This window comes from Bombina bombina, chromosome 2 (genome assembly GCF_027579735.1).
Source record: "Bombina bombina isolate aBomBom1 chromosome 2, aBomBom1.pri, whole genome shotgun sequence".
Taxonomy (NCBI): domain Eukaryota; kingdom Metazoa; phylum Chordata; class Amphibia; order Anura; family Bombinatoridae; genus Bombina; species Bombina bombina.
The window spans coordinates 1,212,450,609-1,212,477,444 of NC_069500.1; the positions used below are offsets into that span (position 1 = coordinate 1,212,450,609).

General features: G+C 35.8%; 1 protein-coding gene across 1 annotated transcript; it reads right to left on the reverse strand.

The window, feature by feature from the left end:
• Positions 1-283: 283 nt before the first annotated feature.
• TRMT9B (tRNA methyltransferase 9B (putative)) lies at positions 284-12,436 on the reverse strand. The gene is made up of 3 exons (XM_053700859.1): positions 12,283-12,436; positions 2,187-2,360; positions 284-1,448 (listed from the first exon to the last, which is right to left on the reverse strand). The coding sequence occupies exons 1-3, from the start codon at positions 12,434-12,436 to the stop codon at positions 433-435; spliced, it is 1,344 nt and encodes a 447-aa protein (XP_053556834.1). The 3' UTR covers positions 284-432.
• Between the last annotated feature and the right edge of the window lie 14,400 nt (positions 12,437-26,836).

Genomic DNA, 26,836 nt, shown 5'->3' on the forward strand with positions numbered 1-26,836 from the left:
AAATGCCATATTTCTACTCCATTACACTTTTGCCTTTGATTAAACTTTAAAAAAGAATAAAAATGTTATCTTTTATTAAACAATACGTCTAAAAACAGTATTGTACTATTTAAGAACAACACAAGAGCTAATAAAGTACTATGGATAACAAGCTACAACATTCTTGCTAAGTTAAAAACATATATATTGCTTATTCTCTTCATACAAAGGGAAATAAAAATAGAACTAATCAATGCAAAACAATGTGAAACAAAATCACATATTTAAATAGATTTAGCTATATTTAAAGTTTTCTAATTTTCAAGTATTTTTTAGACAAAAAGTGCAACACATTACAATCAAAATAAAAAATAAATAAAAAGTTTATCACAACAGTTACAAAATATAAAGAAGGTAACTTAAATTCCATTATTTATAAATGTCTGTGATTTGTTATAACTTTTCTGCAATTATGCACCAGTTGCCATGGTCATAACAGGAACTTATTATTTTAAGTTCTGGAACTTCCGTTTCTAAAATGTTGCAAAGTTCTCCGTCACGGAATACGTGGTAATATCGCATGTATGCATTAGTGTCAAGAATGTCAGTCTCAGTGTCACCGACTGCTACTGTTTCATCCAAAATAGAATCATTTGATTCTGTTGTTGAAGTTCTTTGTAAGACTTTTCCATTTGTAGATTTATCAGTTTCATTGTTATATATACAACTGCTATAATTAGCAATTGAATGATACGAAGCTTCTTTCGAGTCATTTTGAACAATCCTATGAAACCTTCCATTTTCATTTTGTGAAGAATTAAGGGCGAAAAACCATTGATCCTTTTTATTTGAATCGCTTTTAATAAATACGTCGTCATCATCTAAACTGGGATCCTTTAACAAAAGTCTTTGATGTCCAAGATCCAAACTACAATGGCGAGAAGGCTGAACAGACACAGTGCTCTTCATCCACCCATCAACTGGATTTAAAGACTTCATTTTCTCAATCTGTCTTTTTAAAGAGGATTCATCAAGAGATCGAGAAAAAAACCATGAACGAATAGATCTGCCTATGGCATTATAAAGCCTATTGTCCTCATTTGGAATCTGGATGCAGCAGTTTTCAGTAGGTATGATATTGCATGTATTATTGGATTGCTTAGACTCCATACTCTGTCTGAAGTTATTTATGTGAATGGTTTCAGCTCTTGATGCCTGTTTTGGGCTTATATTCTGCAGCTTAGTATTATAGTCAGGATTCATTTTACTTTCCAAATGGTTGTTGTCAGAAGGACGACGAGACAGCAATGCTTTGTTCCATGGCACAAATACATCTTGCTTTTCAAAGCGACGATTTTTTTGTTCCATTGCCCAAACATACAGCATAATCTGACCCCCAGGAAGTAAAATTCTAGCCATTTCATTTATTGCTCTGATTCTTCTTTGCTTAGTGGAAAAATGATGAATCACTAGGGAAAAAGAGTAAACAGAGATCAGGATTTATTGCCAAGATACTATTTTACCATGTGAATAAAAAAGCTTCTAATGTGGTTTTTCCTTTAAGCATCAATGACAAACTTGGTACATTAATAGTCAAGGTCCTTGCAAAAGAAAAAGATATGAGAATAATTCAGTTAGCCTAGTCAAATGTCATGAATAAAACTGCAAGGCAGATTTTACATATATTTTGTTCAAGAATATGATATACGATATATAACTAAACTATTATTATTATAGTTATGGAAATCAGATTTTGTCATTTAGTATATTGCTTAACCCAATGGCTGCCAGAAAGGTCTGAAATGTATTGTGAAGCAACACACTGTAGACCTTTTCACAATAAGGATTTAAAAGGGTATGGAAGTAAAACTGTTATGGGACATTAAATCCAAAATATATTTCCCAATAAAATTAATCTTTAGACAAACAATACATCCTGCAGAATTCAGACAATTGACCATGCAACATGCTATACAGCAATCATTTAATCAGTGTAGAAGCTCATTTATATATTTACCTAACTGGCCAAAATAAGATAAAAATGCAAATTTTGCTATCATAACCTCTGTTTTGAATGTTTTTCAAAACTTGTATTTTTTATACTTTTGCAGTGACTCAGTGAAGATATATAATATTCATACAGAAAAACTTACTTTCATGCCCCAATAGGAAACATGATATACAATAAGATATGATACCCGTCTTACCTCCAATAGAGATAACAGTGTCAAAACATTGGTCTCTAAACGGCAAGTTCAAATTATCGCAAACCATGACTTCCAATTGGTTATTTTTTGCAATCTCAACTAGAGGCTCACAATAATCACAGCCTAAATTGTAGATCTCACTGTTAACACTGAGATATTTTCCTGTTCCACAACCTGCAATGATAAAAGGAGACTGTCATTTCAAGGACACTTTGAATTAGTGCAACCAAGTAAACAGGTTACTGTCAGGGTATAAAATGGGAACAATGTGAAATAGTATTTGTACCTCAAACAATTTAAAATATTTTAGCACATGGGCTAATCATAGAACTGCATAAAAAAAAAATCTCCCCAAGCTGTTTTTATGTGCCCCAAAATTAGGATAATGCCAGTCCTAAACTTTAAGGTGTAATTAGTTATTAGCAAACAAGCTAAAATAATGGCAAAAATGTGATCATACAGATTTCACTGTAGATGTTAGCAAACTTATTTCCTAATAAAAAAATAATAACTGTCAGTCTAATGTTGTTTTTACACTATAAATGATGCATAAATGCCAGCATTTGAAAAAAGTTTCCAGGGACACTTTTCTGCAGAGCCACGCCCATGTATGATTTGCATAGCTCCACCTACTCCAAGCCAGCCCAAAATAAGCACATTTAACAGCAGTATTTAGCCAGAGCAATCATGTTATTGAAAAAAACATGAGATTTTTATTGAAAACATAAGAAAATGTTACGAAGAAAAACTGAGAATAGAAAATATTTTATGTTAGATATAGAAAAAAATAGTATTACTCATGATGTAAAATAATTACTATTGTATATAAATATTTTCCCAAATAAAGAACCATAAACATTATTGTACAGCCAATCAGCACTTCTAGACAAGTATTCCCCGTTGAGTTACCATAAAAGTAGTCTGTATACATTGTTACCAATGTGCAAAGAGAACTCTGGGTAAGATATGCAAATTTGATATACAATATCTCACAGTTTTTGCTTCCACACTGTGACCACAGAATCCCATTATGGGGTAAGTGCAACAAAACAGAAACTACTTCTGAACAGCTGCACCTGTGTAACCTCTCCTGATTGCAATCTAGTTTTAAAAACCTCCCCTTTACAGGTGTTATAAAATGGGCTGGCATATAAAATGACATTTCTTACTGAAACAGAAATTCAAGAGAAGGAAGAAAACACTGAAAATAGTATGACAGTAAAGAGGTGATTTTAATTTCTGCTGTATCTGATTTATGACAGTTTAATGCTTTGTAAATTGATTTAGTGGTACTTACTATTATAATTTAGATCCTTTAGAAGTCTAAGCTCCCCATTGCCCTGAAAAGGTAGTTTAGTTTAGGCCAGGGTCTTTTTTTATTTTGGGGGGCTTTTTTATTTTGATAGGGCTATTAGAATAGGTGTAATTAGTTTAAATATCTGATAATTTCTTTTTTTATTTTGTGTAATTTAGTGGGGTTTTTTTTTTGTAATTTAGGTAATTGTATTTAATTTATTTAATTGTAGTGTAAGGTTAGATTTAATTTTACATAGTTAAAATAAATACAAACTTGCCTGTAAAATAAAAATAAACCCTAAGCTAGATACAATGTAATTATTAGTAGTATTTAGTTTTAAATAGGAATTATTTAGGTAATGATAGTAGGTTTTATTTAGATTTATTTTAATTATATTTAAGTTAGGGGGTGTTAGGATTAGACTTAGGTTTAGGGGTTAATAACTTTAGTATAGTGGCGGCGACGTTGGGGGCAGGCAGATTAGGGGTTAATAAATGTAGGTAGGTGGCGGCGATGTTAGGGGCGGCAGATTAGGGGTTAATAATATTTAACTAGTGTTTGCGAGGCGGGAGTGCGGCGGTTTAGGGGTTAATATGTTTATTATAGTGTCGCCGATGTCCGGAGCGGCAGATTAGGGGTTAATAATTTTATTTTAGTGTTTGCGATGCGGGAGGGCCTCGTTTTAGGGGTTAATAGGTAGTTTATGGGTGTTAGTGTACTTTGTAACACTTTAGTTATGAGTTTTATGCTACAGCTTTGTAGCTCAAAACTCATAACTACTGACTTTCAGTTTACGTTATGGATCTTGGCGGTATAGGCGGTACCGCTCACTTTTTGGACGGACAGGCCGACTGGTAATACCTGCGCTACGGAAGTCCTATTGAAAAAGGACTTTTTTGAAAGCTGCAGTAATTACGTTGCGTTACGGCCAAAAAAGTGTGCGGTAAATACCTGCAAGACTCGTAATACCAGCGGTAGTGAAAAAGCAGCGTTATGAGCCTTAAAGCTGCTTTTTCACTCATACCGCAAAACTCATAATCTGTGATTAACTTGTATCTAAACCTCTGTAGACTGCCCCCTTATTTCAGTTCTTTTAACAGACTTGCATTTAAGCTAATCAGTGCTGACTCGTAAATAACTCCACACACATTAACTAGCACTGTCTAGGTGCATGCCCTATTTGAGTTATGAAAGTTTAATTTTGACTAGACTGTCCCTTTATGTTATATCGGAGACTATGTGCAGAATTATATAACATTGTTTGGTGGGTTTACTAGCCCTTTAAAGGGACAGTCTATCATAGAATTGTTATTGTTTTAAAAGATAGATAATTCCCTTATTACCCATTCCCCAGTTTTGCATAACCAACACAGTTATATTAATATACTTTTTACCTCTGTGATTGCCTTGTATCTAGGAACCTTCTTCCAGCCCCCTGATCACATGACTGTGACTGTTTATTATCTATTGACTTAAATTTAGCATTGTTTTGTGAATCTTAAATAAATTAAATCTTAAATAACCCCCTGTGCCTGAACACAGTGTTATCTATATGGCCCACGTGTACTTTGTCTCTTTGTGTTGAAAAGAGATTTAAAAAGCATGTGATAAGAGGCAGCTCTCAAAGGCTTAGAAATTAGCATATGAGCCAACCTATGTTTAGTTTAAACTAAGAATACCAAGAGAAAAAAGCAAATTTGATGATAAAAGTAAATTGGAAAGTTGATTAAAATTACAAGTCCTATCTGAATAATGAAAGTTTAATTTATACTAGACTGTCCCTTTAAGGCTAATTTGATGAGTTTATATAGCCCCTAATTAGGGTTGCCACCCAAATGGTATTTTACCGACAGGAACAGTATTTTTAAGGCTCAGGCTGGAAATGGAGATTATATATAAAATAACAATGCTATCATGGTGAAACTTCTTCTAAGGGCTCGATTTATCAAGCGGTTCGCCCAGCTACAACTGCAGGTTCTCACAAGAGAGAACCTGCAATCAGCTTTTATCAAGCAGCGGTCATCAAACCGTGAAATGTATACAAAATTCTAGGGAAAAGGAATAGGTGTGCTACACTATAAATGAATGATCAATAATCTATGACAAGCTATTCCGGTCAAAATGTAATTGCACATCTTTGAATAGAAACATATTTGCAATATACTGTACATGTATTGGCAAAAATGCTTCTAGTAAAAGTTATCAATATTTTAGTGTTAGATTTTTTTCTCTGCACGTGCATGTGAAGCACAGCTAGATATTGTTACTGCACTCACATTTTAAATACTGCAGCTGCTCAAATCATCAGTTGGGCTTTTATAATTAACAAATTGAGTCATCACCAGATGGTAAAAGCACCTTAGACTCTCTGAGCAAGTGCTGTGTTTAAAATGCTGGTGAACGTTGCATACTTAAATACACTTTTAAAACAGCTATAGCTTTTATTAGAAGCATTTTTGCTAATACATGTATATGACAAAAATGCTTCTATTCAAAACTGAAATGCTCCCATGTGGTTTCCAATTTTGGCTGGAATGTCCCTTTAAAACTAAGCATCAAAAGGCAGATGATATACTGGCAGTCTCTAAAGCCACAGTGAGAGGATTCCCCAAGCCCTCACCGTGTATGTGTGTGAGGATATAGACACTCCACATGAGAATGTAGTGACTCACCACTATCGGATCATATTTTCAAGCATCCATCCCAACTTCTTATACGTTCCTCCTGGCTCTCCCCTGGAGTGTCGTCCTTAATATCCTAGTCTCCACAGGGGTGCTCAGACCATCCTATGATAGGGTCAGTGCTTGTGACCACTACTTCAGTCCAGCGTTCAATGTCCCCGTTCCTCCCAACTGTCCTACGTCGATGCTGACCAATCCTCCGCACCCAGGAGGGTGTGTAAACCCATTATCCAATAGGCAGGGAGACAGTGTGTTTTAAACACGGATGATATTATTGATTTTACAGTGGGCTAAGAGTTAGACACAAGCCGAAATGTGTCAGCCCGTCTGCGTTATTGTCTTACTTTTTATCTCTGTATTTTACCCCTGGGGTTATGGATACCCTGTGTTTTCTATTTTGACACCAATAAAGTTTAATTTTTACTTCCATCACGGTGCTCCTTGAACTTTTTTTTTGTTTTTTGCATCAAACCGTTACTTTCAAGCCTCTTCTCCACCTCTGAGGTGAAGAACTTCAATCTCCCCGGTCTTATCTGACTGGGGAGATTGACAGCACATGCCCGCATGTGAATAGCTGTGCGCGGGCAGGGGGCGGTGTTGCACGAGAACGCAAAATATCGCTATTGTGCAATGCTGAATTCCAGCAGCGGACTGCATATGTACGCCCCTGTCCTCCCTAGCATGATAAATCAAGCCCTAAGTGTGTTGGAATCCAATGATAAACCAGTGATCATTTTAAATCAATGCTAGCAGCTTTAGTTCCTGATTTATGTGCTATCTAATTATTTATGCAATTTTATGCTAATGAGCATAGCTAGTATTTTTTTCCAAAAAAGATGGCAACTCTACCCCAAATAAGATCTTGTACCTTACAAAAACATATATTTTCTTATTCTGTTAGAGGTTGTGAAAATTATGTTTTATGTTGTGGGTAGCGCAGAAAATAGGTAAAACAATTAAAAAAACAAAACTTCCCCATGTGCTAGATCAGCATACAAAACAAATTTACTTTAGGCCTAACCTTAGTATCTAATATTACATTGATAATAAACTGTGAAACCTGACATCACTGGGAATTATGGTTTTCCAATCAATGATGTCATAGCTAAAATGTAAATAAAATAATTTTGGATATATGAATAATTTATCCAATTGACATTTTTTGCTTTTATGTTCTTTAGTTCAAACGCGACTCAATAGTTAACGCAAACAGTACTGGGGATATAGGGCATCACTGCCTTGTGCAGTTTCTTATGCAAAATGGTTTGAAAGAAATGAAGTAACTCAAACTATACTTTTTATAAATATACTTTTAGGCCCAGTTCCTGTCGTCAACTCTTGGAACACTTTCATTTGGCTCCAGATGATGATATAGCCAGGGAATGGAGCACACACATAGGCCTGCTTTTATTTGCTCACCAGCTTTATCTTCATTTGACCATTTATTAAACCCCTTTGCAATACCCGTTTTAAAAATATTATTCTAGTTCTATTTTTAATACAAGAGACAAGAGTAATTTATTCTGTATAATGGTAATTAAAGCATTTTGTACTGGTAATTGAAGTATTTTGTACATTTATTAACATATGGCTAGATTACGAGCTTTGCATTATGAGTGAAAAAGCAGCGTTATGGCTCTTTTTCACTACCGCTGGTATTACGAGTTTTGCAGGTATATCTGTACCACACACTTTTTTGGCCATAACGCAAAGTAACTACCGCAGCTTTCAAAAAGTCCTTTTTCAATGGGACTTCCACAGCGCCGGTATTACGAGTTTGCCTGTCCGGCCACAAAGTGAGCGGTATAGCCCATAACTACAAGATCCGTACCGTAAACTGAAAGTCAGTAGTAATGGGTTTTGTGCTACAAAGCTGTAACATAAAACTCATAACTAAAGTGTTACAACGTACACTAACATCCATAAACTACCTATTAAGCCCTAAACCGAGGCCCGCCCGCATCGCAAACACTAAAATAAAATTATTAACCCCTAATTTGCCGCTCTCGACATCGCCACCACTATAATAAACATATTTACCCCTAAACCGCCGTACTCCCATATCACAACCACTAGTTAAATATTATTAACCCCTAATCTGCTGTGCCTAACATCGCCGCAACCTACATTACTGTTATTAACCCCTAATCTGCTGCCCCCAAAATCGTCGCCACTATACTAAAGTTATTAACCCCTTAACCTAACCCTAACACCCACTAACTTTAATATAATTAAAATAAATCTAAATAAAAATTACTATCATTAACTAACTAACTCCTATTTAAAACTAAATACTTACCTGTAAAATAAACCCTAAGCTAGCTACAATATAACTAATAGTTACATTGTAGCTATCTTAGGTTTTATTTTTATTTCACAGGCAAGTTTGTATTTATTTTAACTAGGTAGAATAGTTAATAGTTATTAACTATTTACTAGCTACCTAGTTAAAATAAATACAAATTTACCTGTAAAATAAAACCTAACCTGTCTTACACTAACACCTAACCTTACACTACAATTAAATAAATTACATTAATTAAATACAATTCACTAACTTTCAAAAACAAACACTAAATTACACAAAATAAAAAAGAAATGATCAAATATTTAAACTAATTACATCTAATCTAATAGCCCTATCAAAATAAAAAAGCCCCCCCAAAATAAAAAAAAAAAGCCCTAGCCTAAACTAAACTGCCAATAGCCCTTAAAATGCCTTTTATCTGTAAAAAAAATACAAACAACCCCCAACAGTAAAACCCATCACCCACACAACCAAACCCCCCAAATAAAATCCTATCTAAAAAACCCTAAGCTCCCCTAAGAGCTAAATGGCCTTTTAAGGGCAATGCCCATCCAAATGCCCTTTTCAGGTTTTTTAGATAGGATTTTATTTGGGGGGGGGGTTGTGTGGGTGGTGGGTTTTACTGTTGAGGGGGTTGTTTGTATTTTTTTTTACAGGTAAAAGTGCTGATTTCTTGGGGAAATGCCCCGCAAAAGGCCCTTTTAAGGGCTATTGGCAGTTTAGTTTAGGCTAGGGTTTTTTTTTTATTTTGGGGGGGATTTTTTTATTTTGATAGGGCTATTAGATTAGGTGTAATTAGTTTAAATATTTGATCATTTCTTTTTTATTTTGTGTAATTTAGTGTTTGCTTTTTTGTAATTTAGTTAATTGTATTTAATTAATGTAATTTATTTAATTGTAGTGTAAGGTTAGGTGTTAGTGTAAGACAGGTTAGGTTTTATTTTACAGATAAATTTGTATTTATTTTAACTAGGTAGCTAGTAAATAGTTAATAACTATTTAGTAACTAGTCTACCTAGTTAAAATAAATACAAACTTGCCTGTGAAATAAAAATAAAACATAAGCTAGATACAATGTAACTATTAGTTATATTGTAGCTATCTTAGAATTTGTTTTACAGGTATTTAGTATTTAGTTTTAAATAGGAATTATTTAGTTAATGATAGTAATTTTTATTTAGATTTATTTTAATTATATTAAAGTTGGTGGGTGTTAGGGTTAGACTTAGGGTTAGGTTTAGGGGTTAATAACTTTAGTATAGTGGCGGCGACGTTGGGGGCGGCAGATTAGGGGTTAATAAGTGTAGGTAGCGACGACATTGGGGGCGGCAGATTAGGGGTTAATAAGTGTAATATAGGTGGCGGCGATGTTAGGGCGGCAGATTAGGGGTTAATAAGTGTAGGTAGGTGGCGGCGATTTTGGGGGTGGCAGATTAGGGGGTAATAAGTATAATGTAGGTGTCGGCGATGTCGGGGGCGGCAGATTAGGGGTGTTTAGACTCAGGGTTTATGTTAGGGTGTTAGGTGTAAACATACATTTTCTTTCCCCATAGGAATCAATGGGACTGCGTTACGGAGCTTTACGCTCCTTTATTACAGTTGTTAGGCTTTTTTTTAGCCGGCTTTCCCCATTGATGTCTATGGGGAAATCGTGCACGAGCACGTAAAACCAGCTCAAAGCAGCACTGGTATTTGGGTGTGGTATGGAGCTCAATGGAGCTCAACACTGACATATTGCTTGCTTATGCCGGGTTTTTGGAAACCTGTAATAGCAGCGCTATAGGGAGGTGAGCGGTGGAAATAACTTGCAAGTTAGTACCGAGCCGCTCATAATGCAAAACTCGTAATCGAGCTGCTATATAGATATGTATTTCAAGCACCTTTACATGTAGCGTCATGTCACTGAGACACATTTAGCACTTGGTGGCAATACACACACCCACACTCACAGAGACATCCACAGAAAACACACAAAGACATACACACCCACCCTCACAGAGGCATCCAGAGAAAATACACAAAGACATACATACACACACCCTCACAGAGACAACCATAGAAAAAAAATACATACACACTCATAGAGACACAAACAAAAGCACAAAGACATAAACACAGACGCACAAAGACATAAACACAGACACCCACAAAAACACTCACAGGAGGTAACATTTCTGCACATTGCATCCCCTATATCAACAGTGTATGATATGCATGATAAAAAAAATGCAGAAATTAAGAGATCACTTTTTAAAGAATCATATTTGTAAATGTGCAAACAAAAATAATTCTGTGAATTCAAAATTGTACATTCATGATCTGGGTAGATGGCTAAATGAAGAAAAGTACTTTTGAAAGGCTGACATATGTTTGTTTTTATCCCCCCATTTTCCCCAACCAAGAGCACCACTTCAAATATGGTTTACAAATGTTCCCATCTGTCAGCTGTACTTATGGATTTTGAAAATGCGATACTCTATATGGTCTTGGTGGAACCATAAGCTGTGGTACTCAGTCTCATACCATTAGATCTGGTTAAATGCAGGATTTAGGCTTGTTTGCATGTATTTCAAAATTAAGTCAGCTGTAGTGTAAACTAAACAGTGTTAAGTTAACCGGTCTCATTTCAAACACTGAGAGTATAACATTTTATGCAGATGTAAAAAAACAGTCTGAGAGTATAACATTTTATGCAGATGTAAAAATCTTTAAAAAAAATGCCTCCTTGCATCTGGAAAGTCCTTGCATAAAGGGGCAGTAAACTGGATTGTAATTAAAATATAAATATATATATATATATATATATATATATATATAACCTCATATCTGCCAAAAGGGCACCTACCATTTGTGTATTGAGGAGGAAACATTTCTGCATGATTTTAAATATAGAATTACTACAGCATTGTCAAATAATCATAAATACACTGCTGCATATTGCTAAAAAAATATTGTGTTTTTATGGACCCCTGGCCCCATCATACAACTACTACCACACTTAAGTTACAATCCGAAATTGCAAAAAGAAATAAAAAAACATTTACTAAGTAAGTCATACCTCCTCTACAAATGAAAGTGATCTGCCGTCTGACTCAGGCACACACTGTACAAACTTAAGTGCCAAGTCTGTCTCACACTGTGCATAGTGGTTTAGTGCACACTCAGAAATCCTCTCAAATGCTATCACTTTACTCCTTGTAATAACATTTCCCAAGCTCAATAGCACTCTGCTCTAGTAGCCTGTATTTGGCTGCCAAAATAATTAAAAAAAAGTTGTTCTTGCCTCATGGGGCCCCCTGGCCCATTGGGCCCCTGACAGGAGTCACCCCTGTCACCCTCTGGTGGCCGCACTGGACACTACTATAAAGAGGAATATGCACAGACACTGATATATAAATCCAGTATAAAACCTTTTAAAAGCTTACTTAGAAGCTCCCAGTTTAGCATTGTTGATGAGGTTAGGCTGGGACACCCACTGAAATGGGCTGAGAAAGCAGGAAGAGCAGACAACTCCCCCTTCCCTGTATATGAAAAGACCCATTAGACAAACAGGAGCCAGCAGAAATCTGTAGACATCAGTATACATCTAAAACATTGGGGTTTCGTTAGGACGGAGTCTGAAAACCATCACCATGTTTTTTAAAAATAAGCAAAACTATACATTGTTACCTCCAGATAAAAATAAAAATATAAATGGATCATATACAAAACATTTATGCAAAGAAAAATCTAGTGTACAATGGCCCTTTAATCTAGCATGAAATATATATATTGTGCACAATCTGACATATATCTTGCGTTATACTGTACCTATGTCCACAATGAGACTGCCAGGCTTTTGCTCCAGAAGAAACTGGCGGACTTTAGGCCAGGCCTTGCTTTGTATTTCATTGAAGTATGGAGCGGTGCTTTCATACACGCTATGAACATGTTTCTTTTCCAGCTGGGTTGCTTCATATTCCATCCTGTAAATATAGCAAAATAAAAAAAATGATAAGCAAATATTTTAAAATTCATAAATAAATTGCTATATGAAACTGAACAAGTTAAAATCAAATACATATGTGAGCGTGTCTGGGCGGGACTTGGATGCTCCCTTAAAACACAAAAACGGAGCTGCTGTAGAAGAGGCCACGCTAACTTGTGCTTTTTACTGTAAAGCTTTACATTCCAAAGTTCTTTACATAGTAGAAAAGGTTCTTTGCATTTTGAAATAAATATTCATATCTTTATATATCTATACCTGTGTATATATATATATATATATATATATATATATATATATATATATATAGATATCCAAGGTGTGTGGGCGCCAATAGCGCAAAAAAGTGCTCCTTAAAGTTTGTAAAAAAACTTAATGTTTATTGATAACAGGGTAAAAACATGACAGTAAAGCAGCTGTAAATAGCACTAAAAACACAAAAACACAGAGCCAGCGTTCAGACCTCACGCAGACATGTTTCGTGCATGACTAGCACTTGATCACTGCATGTGTGTGGTCTGTTCGCGCTACAATTTAAAGCTAGCTTGTTAAAGAGACAGTACAATTTTGTTATATAAACACTGTGTTTGCTCTCACTTAGTACTTCAATAGACATTTGTTAAAGAACAGATTTTGTTTAAATTTTATCTCCTAGTTATGTATATAGGATCTCACATTTGAGAGTATTATCCCTAATATGCTTAGAATTTTTAACTGAACCGCACATGTCATTTGAAAAAAATAAATTTTTGTGAAATAAACCATATTCAACGGTGATAAACATATATAGATGTGATTTAAGACAGAGTATTTATGTTAAATTATATATTTATGTTCTGTCAAGATCAATAGTAGAAATGCTTTTCTGACTTAGTTAGATAGAGTATTTATATTGCATTACATTTTATTCTCTCGCCCACTTTATGTTCTCTCAAAATCCTTTGTTGAAATATATTTCTGACTTAGTCTGTAATATTTCATATTTGATTTTTTATTATTTTTCCTATAATCATACTAAAAGATATTTATGGGGGAACATGTTTACATCAAATTGTTATTTATTTATACTTTTAATCTTCTGTTCAATTATTTGTGGTGCATACAAATACTATGTATAGTTGTTAATTTCTTAAGCAAAATAAAATAAATATATATGTAACAACATCACAGATGAAGATAGAGAAATAACTATAGTGTTATTATATTTAGGCTTATGCCTGAAATTCTAAGTTGAAAATTTATTTTGTCTATTTAGAACTTAAAATAGATTAAGATACAAAATTATAGGATTGCAAAACCACTACGTTGAATAAGGCTAATTTTGTAATCGTAGAGAAATAATATTTACATAGGTTTTATTATTTCAAGTTGATGTTTATGTAACAAAAAGATCCAAATCTCTTCTAATATTTAGACCTAGGGGGGTACATGTGTTTAATGTGAATATCCAGAATACTTCACGCTTATTTAGCTTATTCTCCCTATCCCCTCCCCGTTTCCATATGGGGACATGATCTATACCATAAATTTTAAGAAGTGAAACATCAGAGTTATGATACGTTTTAAAGTGCCTGGATACCGGCGTATCCGTGTCATCATCCCCTATAGATCTTAAGTGTTGTAGGAATCTATCTTTCAGACTACGTTTTGTTTTTCCAACATATTCTAAATTACATTGTTCACACCTAAGTAGATAAACTACATGCGTAGTTGCACAATTAATATAATATCTAATATTATATTCTTGATGTGTGACATTCGAAGTGAATTTGTCACCTTCAATCACATGATTACAAGTCTTGCATATGTTCCTTCTGCATTTGAAAAAACCCTTTCTCTCTTTTAGCCAACACTTATTCTGTTTGTTTGGCAAATTTGATGGAGATAAAAAGTTTGATAAAGTTTTACCTCTTCTTGATATTAAATTTATACCCTCACAAGTGATTTGTTTCAAGATAGGGTCAGAATGTAAAATAGAATTGTTTCTCTTATGATTTTACTGATCTCTTTGAAGTCTGTGCTATATGTGGTAATAAATTTTGGTGTGTCTTGTTGTATTTTATTAACTCCCTTACGTTTGTATGTAAGTAAATCCTTCCTAGTTGTAAGTTGTACACTTTCTTGTGCTTTATTTAGTACATTTTCATTATAACCTCTCTGTTTTAATCTTTCAGTTATAATTTGACATTGTTTGCTATAATCATTGTCATTCGAGCAGTTTCTTCTAGCCCTTATATATTCCCCCTTTGGAATGCCTCTCAGGACATGTCTGGGGTGACTTTTTTGAATTGGAATTGTAGTATCGTGTTCCCTGCAGTGGTCTTCCTATATAGTGTGGTACAAATATTATTTTCTTCTGTATCAACTTGGAGTTTAATATCCAAAAAGTTAATGTTATTCGGATTATGTTCTCCCACGAATTTTAATCCACAATCATTATCATTTAGATATTGACAGAAAGCTTCGGTTTCTGTTGTATCCCCATCAAAAATAAAAAGCAGATCATCTATATATCTAAAAAAATGTATGACCTTATTCCTGAACGGATTTCTCTCTCCAAAGACATGGAACAGCTCCCACCAACCCATGAAGAGGTTGGCGTATGATGGGGCAAACTTTGCCCCCATCGCTGTTCCACGTCTTTGGAGAAAGAAATCCGAACCAAACATAAAAAAATTGTGGGTAAGAAGATATTCAATGGCATTTAATAAAAATGCCTTAATGGCTGAGTCATAATCACTGAGATAATCTAAACAAAATTCAACTGCTTTGATTCCTATATTGTGCTCTATACAAGTGTATAGAGAGGATACATCTACTACTAAGAATCTGTAGGTATCTTTCCATGTAATATTTTGTAATTTATTTAGCAAAGCTGTGCTATCTTGTACATAGCTAAGAAGATTGTTAACTAAGGGCTGTAAGAATGTATCTACAAAATCTGATAAGGGTTCGTTAAGGGAATTAATCCCTGCAATTATTGGACGTCCAGGAGGACATGTTGGATTTTTGTGTAATTTTGGAAAATAATGAAAAATTGGAATGACTGAATTACTGGGTGTCAATACCTCTTCTAGAGATGGAGTAATTATATTGTCTAGTTTAGCTTTTTTTGTAATTTTCATTAATTCCTTTCTAAATTCCCTTGTTGGATTGTCTTTTAATTTTAAATATACCTCCTGATCAGATAGTTGTCTTTGAGCCTCTTTAAGATAGTCACTAGTATTTAAGATAACTACATTTCCCCCTTTATCAGATGGGCGAATCATGATTTTTTCGTTATCTTTTAGTGTTTTCAAGGCTGTTCTTTCCTTGTTACTTAAATTTGAATATTCTTTTTTTAGTTTAATCTTTTATTTGTATCAAAGTATTCATTACAACAAAACAGTTTCAAACAATAATTACACTCCAATGGTCAAAACATATTACATGGCAGATTCTATATCGTATTACATGGTGGGTTCTTTAACAATCACACAGGATCCGGGTTCTGAAAGTCCACATGAAAAATTGTATGCTCACCTGAAGCGTTTCTGTAATAGGCAAGACCTGATTTCAGTGTGCCAAGAACATATTTCCACATATTTCAACATCATTTTCAACAATATTTAAACTCTAATAATCAAAGTAAACTACACAAAAAGTTTTTTGGTAAGTTTGCAGAGTTCATCTGATCAATGTACACATAGTGAGATCTGTGCTTATACATCAATACTGCAATAGCAACTTCTTGTATATATCTCCTATGCCATCACTGATCCTGAGGTAAAGTGGGGCAGTCAGGTGGTTATGTCTGAGATGTATAGTTGGAAATGGGACTGTGTTAGTTTGGTTCTAGTGTAATCTACTTTCCATGTTCGGCTGCCTCTCAGTACTGGCTAGTACTTATATGACTAGAAGGGCATATAGTGTGTTGGGAAGTTAGATGGTGTGTTTCGTCTTGCTAGAGAGGAACTTTCCATATTCAACCCTGTGATTTGTCAATATAAAGGGGCGCTGCCTGAAGGACTTAGTTCTGCTTTGTGTAATAATAGGATTCCCAAAAATATAGCATTTCGGCATAGAACTCCAATCTGCCAGTTTTATAGTAAAAGAATCTTTCCAGGGATAGATTTGTTTCCATTTGTGTTTTCCACATTAATAGAGTTGGTGTGGACTCAGATTTCCACATCCTCGGGATTATTTGTTTGGCACTGCATATGGCTAACTGAAATAGGGATGTGTACTGCTTAAACTGGAATTTGGGCAGGATATGGAATAAATATATCAAGGGGTCTAAAGCAATCTCATGATTTAATAACCTGCTCATTTCTTGGTTAATGTCTATCCAAAATTTTAAAATCTTAGGGCATTCCCACCAGATATGGTAAGGTGTACCTTCTCCCGAGCACTTCCTCCAGCATCTATCCGATGCTTCTGGGAATATATATTTTAATCTATGGGGAGTGAGATACCACCGAAGCAAGAATTTATAATTAGATTCTAGTAGGGTGGCTGAATGTGCAGATTCACTGGTATGTCGAAAGATATCGAGCCACTCTTCCTCAGAGAGTGTGTATGGAAGTTCTTTATGCCAAGATACTATTGTGGAAGTTTGTTTGGGGTCAGAGGGTGTGAGTAGGATTTGCTATAAGGTGGATATAACATGGGCTGGAGGTGAGCTGAGAGTGCAAAGTTTTTCGAAAGGGGTACGATCTCTTGTTGTGTGGTGTTTAAGTTTATGGGTGTGCACGAAATGTTTGAGTTGTAGATATTTAAACCAGTCAGTGAATTGTGTGATTCCCAAGTCCACTAATTGTTGTTTAGATATCAATTTGTTCGCCTATATTAGTGTATACAGTGGGAGGAGGTTGTCTAGGCTGTTCTGTGATTTAGGCGTAGCTAACATCCCTGTTGGGAAGTCTGGGTTGGACAAAACAGTCGTCAGGGGAGAGGGGACAGTTGAGATATGTGGGTTTCCAGCTATAGTCCGAGACCAGACGGCAAATGTTTCTCGTATTATAGGGTAGATTTTTATCAAGGCTGGGTGGTTCCCATTCGGTTGCCAACAGTATGCACCGAGTTGGGGGGATCTAGTCAAGTCGTGTTCTAACAGCAACCAAATCTTGTCATATTTGTTAGGGGTTGTACACCAGTCTATCAGTCTCTTTAAAAAGACTGCTGTTCGATACTTAACTACGTCCGTACTCCTAAACCCCCGTATATTTTTGATAGGTAAAGAGTTGTTCTAGCTATTCTGGGAGGTTTCTTTTTCCAGATATACGAGTTCATCACAGACTGGAGTCTATCTGAGAGCGGTATGGGGACCGTTTGGAACAAGTAAAGGATCTTGGGGAGTATGGTCATTTTGGCTACCCCTATCCTGCCTAACCAGGATATATTTTTATTTAGCCACGCAGATGTGTCTCTAGTTAGAGTATTTAAGAGTGGTTCATAATTCAGTTCAAATAGTTGTTGTACAGTACTAGCGAGGTGAACCCCCAAATACTTCAGTGAGGACCTCTGTATTTGGTATGGTACCTGTGAACTAAGTGTTTGGATGTCAGTCTCATTTAAATTTATGGGGAGCAATTCAGATTTATGTTTATTAACTAAATAATTAGAATGGAGGCCAAACTCTTCCAGTGTGCTCCGTGCCGCAGGTAGGGATATATTTGGATGAGTTAGTGTCAGTAGTAGGTCGTCTGCATAAAGTGCCAATTTATGATGGGTGGAGTTTATAGTAAGTCCAGTTATTGCAGGATTGTCACGTAATTTAGTAGCAAGGATTTCCATTGAGAGAACGAATAATAAGGGTGACAAAGGGCACCCTTGTCTAGTACCGTTTAAAATGGGGAAAGAGTTGGAAAGTGTACCATTAATTTTAATCTTGGCAGAGGGGTTAGTGTAAAGGGCTAGAATTTTTTGAATAAAACTGTCTGGGAAACCAAATTTCTGTAGAGTAACTTTTAAAAAGGTCCAGTCTAGTCTGTCAAAAGCTTTTTCTGCGTCGGTCGAAAGTAAAATAAAGGGAATGTCATGTATAGCTGCATATTGCATGAGGTGCAAGACTTTTACAGTGTTGTCTTTAGCTTCTCTCTGCGGCACGAAGCCCACCTGATCCGGATGGATCAATGAAGGGAGTACTTTATTAATTCTGGTGAATAGAATTTTAGCATATAGCTTAATATCTATATTCAGGAGAGATATTGGGCGGTAGTTTGATGCAATAGTCGGGTCTTTACCTGGTTTCGGTATAAGTGTAACTACTGCCTCAAGCATAGAGGAGGGTAGGCCATGAGATTCATCAATATAATTAAAAACTAAAATTAGATGTGGGATCAAAAGATGTTTAAATTTTTTGTAATAACCGCTAGTGAGGCCATCAGGCCCAGGGCTTTTCCCCTGTTTTAATGAGTTTATAGCATTGGTAATCTCCTCAGCGGTTATTGCTGAGTTAAAGGGGCTAAGATCTTCTGCTGTTAGTTTAGGTAGGGTAACAGTATCCAAGTACTTGCAACAATCGTTAAAATGTGTCTTGTTATTCCTGTGCGGCGTCAAGTTATATAACATGGTATAGTAATCTCTAAAGATTTCTGTCATCTTCTTAGTCTCTACCGTTAATCCACCAGAAGGGTCTCGTAACATAGGAATATAGTGGGCTGATTGTTTGGTTTTAAGTGCTCTCGCTAAGAGTTTCCCGGGCCTATTTCCCTCCAGAAAAAATTTCTGTTGTAATTTTAGTGCTTGTTTTTGGGCTGCTAATTCTAGAAATGTTTGAAGTTTCTGCTTAGCCTGATCCCGTAATGATTTTAGGGAGTCATCATGCAGATTGTCCTTATATAAGTTCTCTGCATTTTGATAAGAAGCAGTGAGGTCTGTTTGTTGTGATCTATTACTTTTATTTTGCAGGGCTTTAATTTTTATCATTTCACCCCTGATGACACACTTATGAGCCTCCCAGAGTGAGAATGGGTTTATATTTGGGGTGCTATTGTGCTCAAAGTAGTCCACTATCGACTTCTCTACTTGTTGTAATATTGGTAGTTCATTGAGTATAGTGTCATCAAATCGCCATTGAAATGGTTTAAAAGGGAGTGAGGACCAGTGCAACCTACACACAACTGCCGAATGGTCGGACCAGCTAGTCGGGGTGAGGTCTGATGAGGTCACTGAGGAGATGGTGTTATGGTCTGTAAATATGTAATCTATACGGGAGTGAGTGTTCTGTGGTGCTGAGTAATAGGTAAATTTCTTATTATTCGGATGTTGAACTCGCCAGACATCATGTATTCCTAGTAATGTCAGGTCTTCCCTAATGGACCTAAGTGACTTTTTCGACACCAGTGATTGTGCAGTAGAACTATCCATCATTGGATTCAGCGGGGTATTTAAGTCGCAGCCTACAATGAGGGACCCCTTGTAAAAGGCTAAAATGTTATTAGTTATCCTGCGAAAGAAAGGGGCTTGGTGTGTGTTGGGGGCATAAATATTGACCAAAGTAATTGGTTTCCCTTGAAGTAGTCCCCCCAGGGCCAGATATCTCCCCTCATTGTCCCCATCTGTTTGTTGGACATGGAACTGTAATGAGTTATGAAGTAGGATACTGACTCCTGAGATTTTTTTGGATGGGTGACTGCTGTGATAGTGTCTGGTGTATGTGGATGCAAAAAATCCTGGTTCTTGTCCTGCTATGTAGTGCGTCTCCTGCAAAAATAGGATGTCTGCTTGTCTATGCTTAATATCAGTGAATGCTATGCGTCTTTTGTGAGGTGCGTTGAACCCCCTTACATTTTGTGTCATACACACAATTGTTGTTTTGTCAGTCATTATCTGTTTAATGGGTCAATACCTGCCTGACTGCTAGGTCTCTCTATGAGACTGTGCGAACCATTCAATAATAGTGTAGAAGGTGCATATACCTGGAGTTTGTTGATTATGGGTAGATAGCGTGTAAACAAAAATATCAATATGAACAATGTTGATTCAAACTTAAACCATGAAAACAATAACAAAAACAACAACAAAAACAATAACGAATAACAAATGGTTTGACATAACATGTCACAATTCAGGGGGAAATTAGTTTGCCCCTAGTAATAACTTATAAGTAAATTTATGAACAATTACAAGGACATTATAACATTTATCGACTAATAATATAGGACTATATCAATTATTTATGCATACATGTTCAGTCTCTTTACTTGAAAGTCCAGCAAATAAGAAGTATGCTAATGTTCATAGTGAAATGAGGAGACAGAAGATTTAACATTTAGGTAACATGGATTTATCTCACCCAATCAGTTCCTATCAGCGTCATCCTGGATTATCCACAGGTGTAAGGTCTTGGGAGTTCTTTGGTCTTTTAATTTTCTGCTGCTGCCATTGTGCTTTAGGAGGTCTCGCTGGTTTGGATGCCACTGCTGATTCTGCATCTTCTCTTGATATTGTTGGTTGGGGGGGTTCTATCCCCAGGGCCGCACATAATTCTGGTATATCATCCAAAGTTTTACATGACAGCTTATTGCCGCCATGGGAGATGTTAATAGAGCATGGAAAGCCCCATCGATATGGTATTCCTTTAGCTCTGAGAAGCGTTGTTAAATGTTGGTATTCTTTTCGCCTTTGCAGAGTACGAGGGGCCAGATCTGTGAATATTTGCAGGTGGCAGTTCTGGAAATTGATATCCTTAATTCGTCTTGCTGCTTTCATGATGTCTTCTTTGGCCTGGAAATGTGTCAGCTTGAGAATAATATCTCTTGGAGGTGCTTGGTCTGAAGGCTTTGGTCTTAGAGCCCTATGAGCCCTATCCATGGATAGGTCTGTGGTAGAAGTGGGGCCCAGTAGAAAAGAGAAAAGGCCTTTAAGGAATTCAGGAATCGTGTTGGGCAAGATTGTTTCTGGGATCCCTCTAACACGAAGATTCTGCCGTCGCTCTCTATTCTCTAAGTCTTCTAGTTTATCTTGCAGTTGTAAAAGCATTGAATCTTGTACATTAGCTGTAGTTTGCAGGTTAGAGATTTCGTTACTCATAAACTCATTATCTTCTTCTAGGGCTTCTACCCTATTACCAATTTCTGACATATCTTTTCTTAGGTTGGCTAGTTCCTCTTTTATGCAATCTCTAACCTTGACAACTATGTTATCCAGATCATGTTTAGATGGTATAGTGGCCAAAAAGGATTTAGATATCTGCACAGAATCTTCCATATCACTATCCTCACTGTCTGAGGGTGACATCTCAGGTCTCTGTGGTGTGGCTTGTTCAGATAGAATAGACTGTGAGGTTTCTGCAGGCCTAAAGAAAGAGCTCACTGAGTGTTTTGTTGCAGCAGGTTTTTTTGTATCTCTGCCCGGTTTGACTATCTTTTTTGTTGACATTTTCATTCAGTGCTATAGCCAGATTCCTTTCCCTTAGTTTGTTATCACTTTTACCCACTAAAAATTAGACCAGGATAGAGGAACAGTTCTTATAATGATGATTGGAGAGTATGTTAGAAATCTCCCTCAGTAGTTGTGAGCTGTGATTATATTAAATGAGGCAGTATGTCAGCATGGCCTGTATTACGCACCTCTTCAGAACTTAGGCAATTAATATGTGCTTTATAGTGAATTTAGGCAAGCAGCAAAAACCATCTGTTGTTGCAGTAATTAGAAGATGACAAAACCTTCCCTGTTTCTATACCGTGCTTACTTTTCCAAATCCCAGTCTCTATTATTAAGTAGCTGCTTTTCAAGTCACAGTTCATATGAGACTAAACGTTGGCAAATATGTATTAATAATAGATATATTCAATCAGTTTGATGCCTATGGTGATGGATTCATTTATGCTCTCATGCAGCGTGTCACATCTCAGAGTTGTGGAGATGGCGGTTATGATAAGGATCCGCATCCATAACACCTCACCTGATCCGCATTCTACAGTCAGGCATTACCTATATTCCAGTGTCTCCTCCGGGGTCCCTTGCTTCAAGGCGCCAATTGAGATAGGAATCCGGAGGGTTCCGGTGTTACATTTCACCCTCAGGCTTCAAAGATGGCGGCCGCGATTTAGGCCTCAATCCTTAGTGGCATCAAAGATCTAGCTATAGCAGTTTTGGTCGCCTCTTTTCAGGTCTCCATCTGATCCGGAGGTGATTTCAGAGTATTGCGCCTCCGGTCTGTGCTCAGATGCCCCCGTAACAGCTATCTTGGGCAATTTTTGGTCGGAGCTCACATTAAAGTGCGGCCATCTGTCTCGCCAGCCGGCTCCACCCCTCGAATATTCTTTTTTTATTGTTTTTATTTTTATTTTTTTCAGATAAATCTCTGAGTTTTTGTTCTACTGTTTTTTGAAATATGTCTAATACTTTTGACCTAGTATGCACTGGGTAAAAGGAGCTCTTTTTCTTTAAATGACTATATTTCACTTCTTGTTCTCTAACTTTGTGTTCTTCTGTTAGTTCTTGTAAGTCTTTTACCGCACAAAGATCTGAGAAATCAAATGTTTCCTCAATATCATGTGTGGTTTTGTTTTTAGAGGCAGATGCCTGAGTCTGTGTTTGTGTCATTTGTTCACCTGCACTGAAAAAATGTTTTTTCAGTGTAAGTTTACGAACGAAACTATTTACATCCAATATAGTTTCAAAGAGGTTGAAGTGAGCAGATGGCACAAAGTTTAAACCTTTGGACAGTAATTGAATTTGTGTGTCACTCAGAGTTATATTAGATAGATTACAAACAGACATATCATTCTTTATTTCTGCTTGCTGTGTCCCTGAGATCTGGTTACATATTTCTTCTCTTGATTTTTCTTTCTTTGTTTGTAATTTCTGCCTCTGCTTACTCCCTCTGCCTCTTCTGCCACAGTGTGTTTTTTTATTCTTTTTGGGAAAGTCTGTGGATCCTCGTTTTTTGAATCCTTATTTATATATATATATATATTTAATTTGCATTTCTTACCCAAAGTTGCCCGGTGCATTGGTAACAATGTATACAGGGTACTTCTGGGGGTAACTAAGCAGGGATACTTGCCTAGATCTGCTGGTGTTATATTCAATAATATATATATATATATATATATATATATATATACATACACACCAGGTTTGGATCAATTGATTTTGTTTCACTGTATACACTATATAAGAGTGTTGTTTGACACATTATTGTTATTTTGAAGAAGGGGATATATCAGTTCCCGAAACGTCAATAAAATTTTGACTTATTGATATCCTAAAGTCCTGTGAGTGCATTTCTTTTGCTATGATCTACATATCTGCACCCAGGTAGCTGACCCAGGAGGATTAGGTTTATTGGACTAACCGAAAATATACAATATGCATTCAAACGAAATTAGACAGGTGCATAAATTTGGGCACCCCAACAGAAATATTGCATCAATATTTAGTAGAGCCTCCTTTAGCAGAAATATCAGCCTCTAGACGTTTCCTATAGCCTGTAATGAGTGTCTGGATTCTGGATGAAGGTATTTTGGACTATTCCTCCTTGCAAAACATCTCCAGTTCAGTTAGGTTTGATGGTTGCCGAGCATGGACAGCCCACTTCAAATCACCCCACAGATTTTCAATGATATTCAGGTCTGGGGACTGGGATGGACATTCCAGAACATTGTACTTGTTCCTCTGCATAAATATCAGAGTAGATTTTGAGCAGTGTTTTGAGTTGTTGTCATGTTGAAATATCCAGCCCTGGCGTAACTTTAACTTTGTGACTGATTCCTCAACATTATTCTCATGTATCTGCTGATATTGAGTGGAATCCATGCGACTCTCAACTTTAACAAGATTCCCAGTGCCAGAACTGGCCACAGAGCCCTACAGCAATTTTACTGTGGGTAGCAAATGTTTGTCTTGGAACGTTGTGTTCTTTTGCCGCCATGCATAACACCCCTTGTTATGACCAAATAGGTCAATCTTTGTTTCATCAGTCCACAGCACATTCTTCCAAAATGAAGCTGGCAAATGTGTGTTTGCATACCTCAAGCGACTCTGTTTGTGGCGTGTGTGCAGAAAAGGCTTCTTCCGCATCACTCTCCCATACAGCTTCTCCTTGTGCAAAGTGCACTGAATTGTTGAACGATGCACAGTGACACCATCTGCAGCAAAATGAAGTTGTAGGTCTTTGGAGGTGATCTGTGGGCTGTTTTTGATCGTTCTCACCATCCTTTGCCTCTCAGATATTTTACTTGGCCTGCTACTTCTGGCCTTAACAAGAACTGTGCCTGTGGTCTTCCATTTTCTCACTATGTTTCTCACAGTGGACACTGACAGCTTAAAACTCTGCAATAGCTTTTTGTAGCCTTCCCCTAAACCATAATGTTGAACAATCTTCTTTTCAGGTCATTTGAGAGTTCTTTTGAGGCCCCCATGTTGCCACTCTTCAGAGGAGAGTTAAAGAGAACAACAACTTGCAATTGGCCACCTTAAATACCTTTTCTCATGATTGGATGCACCTGTCTATGAAGTTTAAGGCTTAATGGGCTCACCAAGCCAATTGTGTGTTCCAATTAATCAGTGCTAGGTAGTTACAGGTATTCAAATCAACAAAATTACAAGGGTGCCCACATTTATGCAACTGTCTAATTTCGTTTGGATGCATATTGCACATTTTCTGTTAATCCAATAAACTTCAATTCACTACTGAAATATTACTGTGTCCTTCAGTTATTTGATAGATCAAAATGAAATTGCTGATCCAAACACCCAATTATTTATAAATGAAAATCATGGAAATTGTCAGGGGTGCCTAAACTTTTGCATACAACTGTATATATATATATATATATATATATATATATATATATATATATATATATAGAGTATATATATATATATATATATATAAATATATATGTATATATATATATATATATATATATATATATAAAATATATATTTAAAAATAGATTATGGCCTAAAATATACACTAACAAGGCTTGGAGTTGTCCCAATAAAGGGCCAGATTGCTAGTGGAGCGGTATTTTGCGTTTTCACTATAGCAAAAACTCTGCTAGAATTAATATTTGTGCGCTAGTCGAGTCGCATTGGTATTACAAGTTTAAAGTAAACTTTTTTTGCTCTAGTGGTAACAAACTAGTTCAAAAATCTGAATTTAGAATATTGCGTGCGTTCACGTATTCTCCTATAGAAGTCAATGGAGAAAAAAAGTGGAAAAAAACACTTTTGCGCAAACACCATCACATATTCTCATTAGCGCTAACCCGACATGAAAATATGAATAGTTAATATTCTAATGTTCTTTACATAATGGAATATGTTCTATTTATTTATAAATACATAATTATACATATATCTGATGTTTTTTTAAACAAATATATATTTATACCTATATATATATATATATATATAGATGATTATATAAAGGTATAGATATATACAGATACAGTAGATATAGGAATATCTATTTAGAAATACTTAAAACATATTATGCTATGTACAGAACATTGGAATGTGAAATATTTACAGTAAATACACAGTTAAAACCTTTATTAAATATGACTATTGCATAAATATGCTATTACATATTTTCATCTACTTAACAGCAAAAGGTTCTAATGCACTTAGATATATGTCTTATACTTATGTATACATATATATTTATTTATGTCTTTATGTGTATATATGTCTGTATATACATATATACACATATAATTACATTAAAACATATGTACACACAATGTATGTATCTCAATTTTAAAGCCCTTTGGCTGCTTTTCTTTCTAACACCCGAGATCTCATATCTTTGAGCCTTTATAACTTTGTGTGTAATATTTTTTTAAATAAAGTTTATTAGACAGTGTTATTTTAAGTGTAAGTGTACTTTACAATGTATTTGTGATGTGTTTTGTGACACTTTTAATTTTTGCCAGTTAACCACAGCTCTGAAATTGCAAAAAAATGATTCTAGCATAGATTGTGCTGAAATTATAATATCAGCACAATTTAAATGGAGCTCAAACAATCGCGAAAACCCTTGCAAAATCGTTTGTGCACCACTTGTAATCCAGCCCAATATGTATAAACGCTTAAATAAAAAAATACGAGCATCATGAATTGATCTGATTCAACTTATCGATTAGCATTTCCATGTAATTCACGCAATAAAGGAAGAAGTAATATTTTTTTTATATATTATAGAGCATGATATTTGAAAATGATCACCTTTGTATTGGAATGTAGAATTAAACTACAGCATGTGAAATGAGAAATAATGAAAAGAGAGTGATTTAAAGTTTACATTCTCAGCACTTCATAATGACAGATAATGCAAATGCACTTCTTTCTAGTGCTGCATTAAGATGAGTTGATTACTGGGGACAGTACCCTTGAGTCTGGGACAGTAAAGTCCTGAAAGTGTGCTAGAGCGATACCTCC

Excerpts from the sequence above, each read along its gene's own strand:
- TRMT9B (XM_053700859.1), bottom strand. The coding sequence starts at position 12,436 with ATGGAATATGAAGCAACCCAGCTGGAAAAGAAACATGTTCATAGCGTG. Across the intron at positions 2,361-12,282 it reads CAGTCTCATTGTGGACATAG|GTTGTGGAACAGGAAAATAT; the intron begins GTACAGTATAAC and ends TTATCATTGCAG. Across the intron at positions 1,449-2,186 it reads CACTGTTATCTCTATTGGAG|TGATTCATCATTTTTCCACT; the intron begins GTAAGACGGGTA and ends CTTTTTCCCTAG.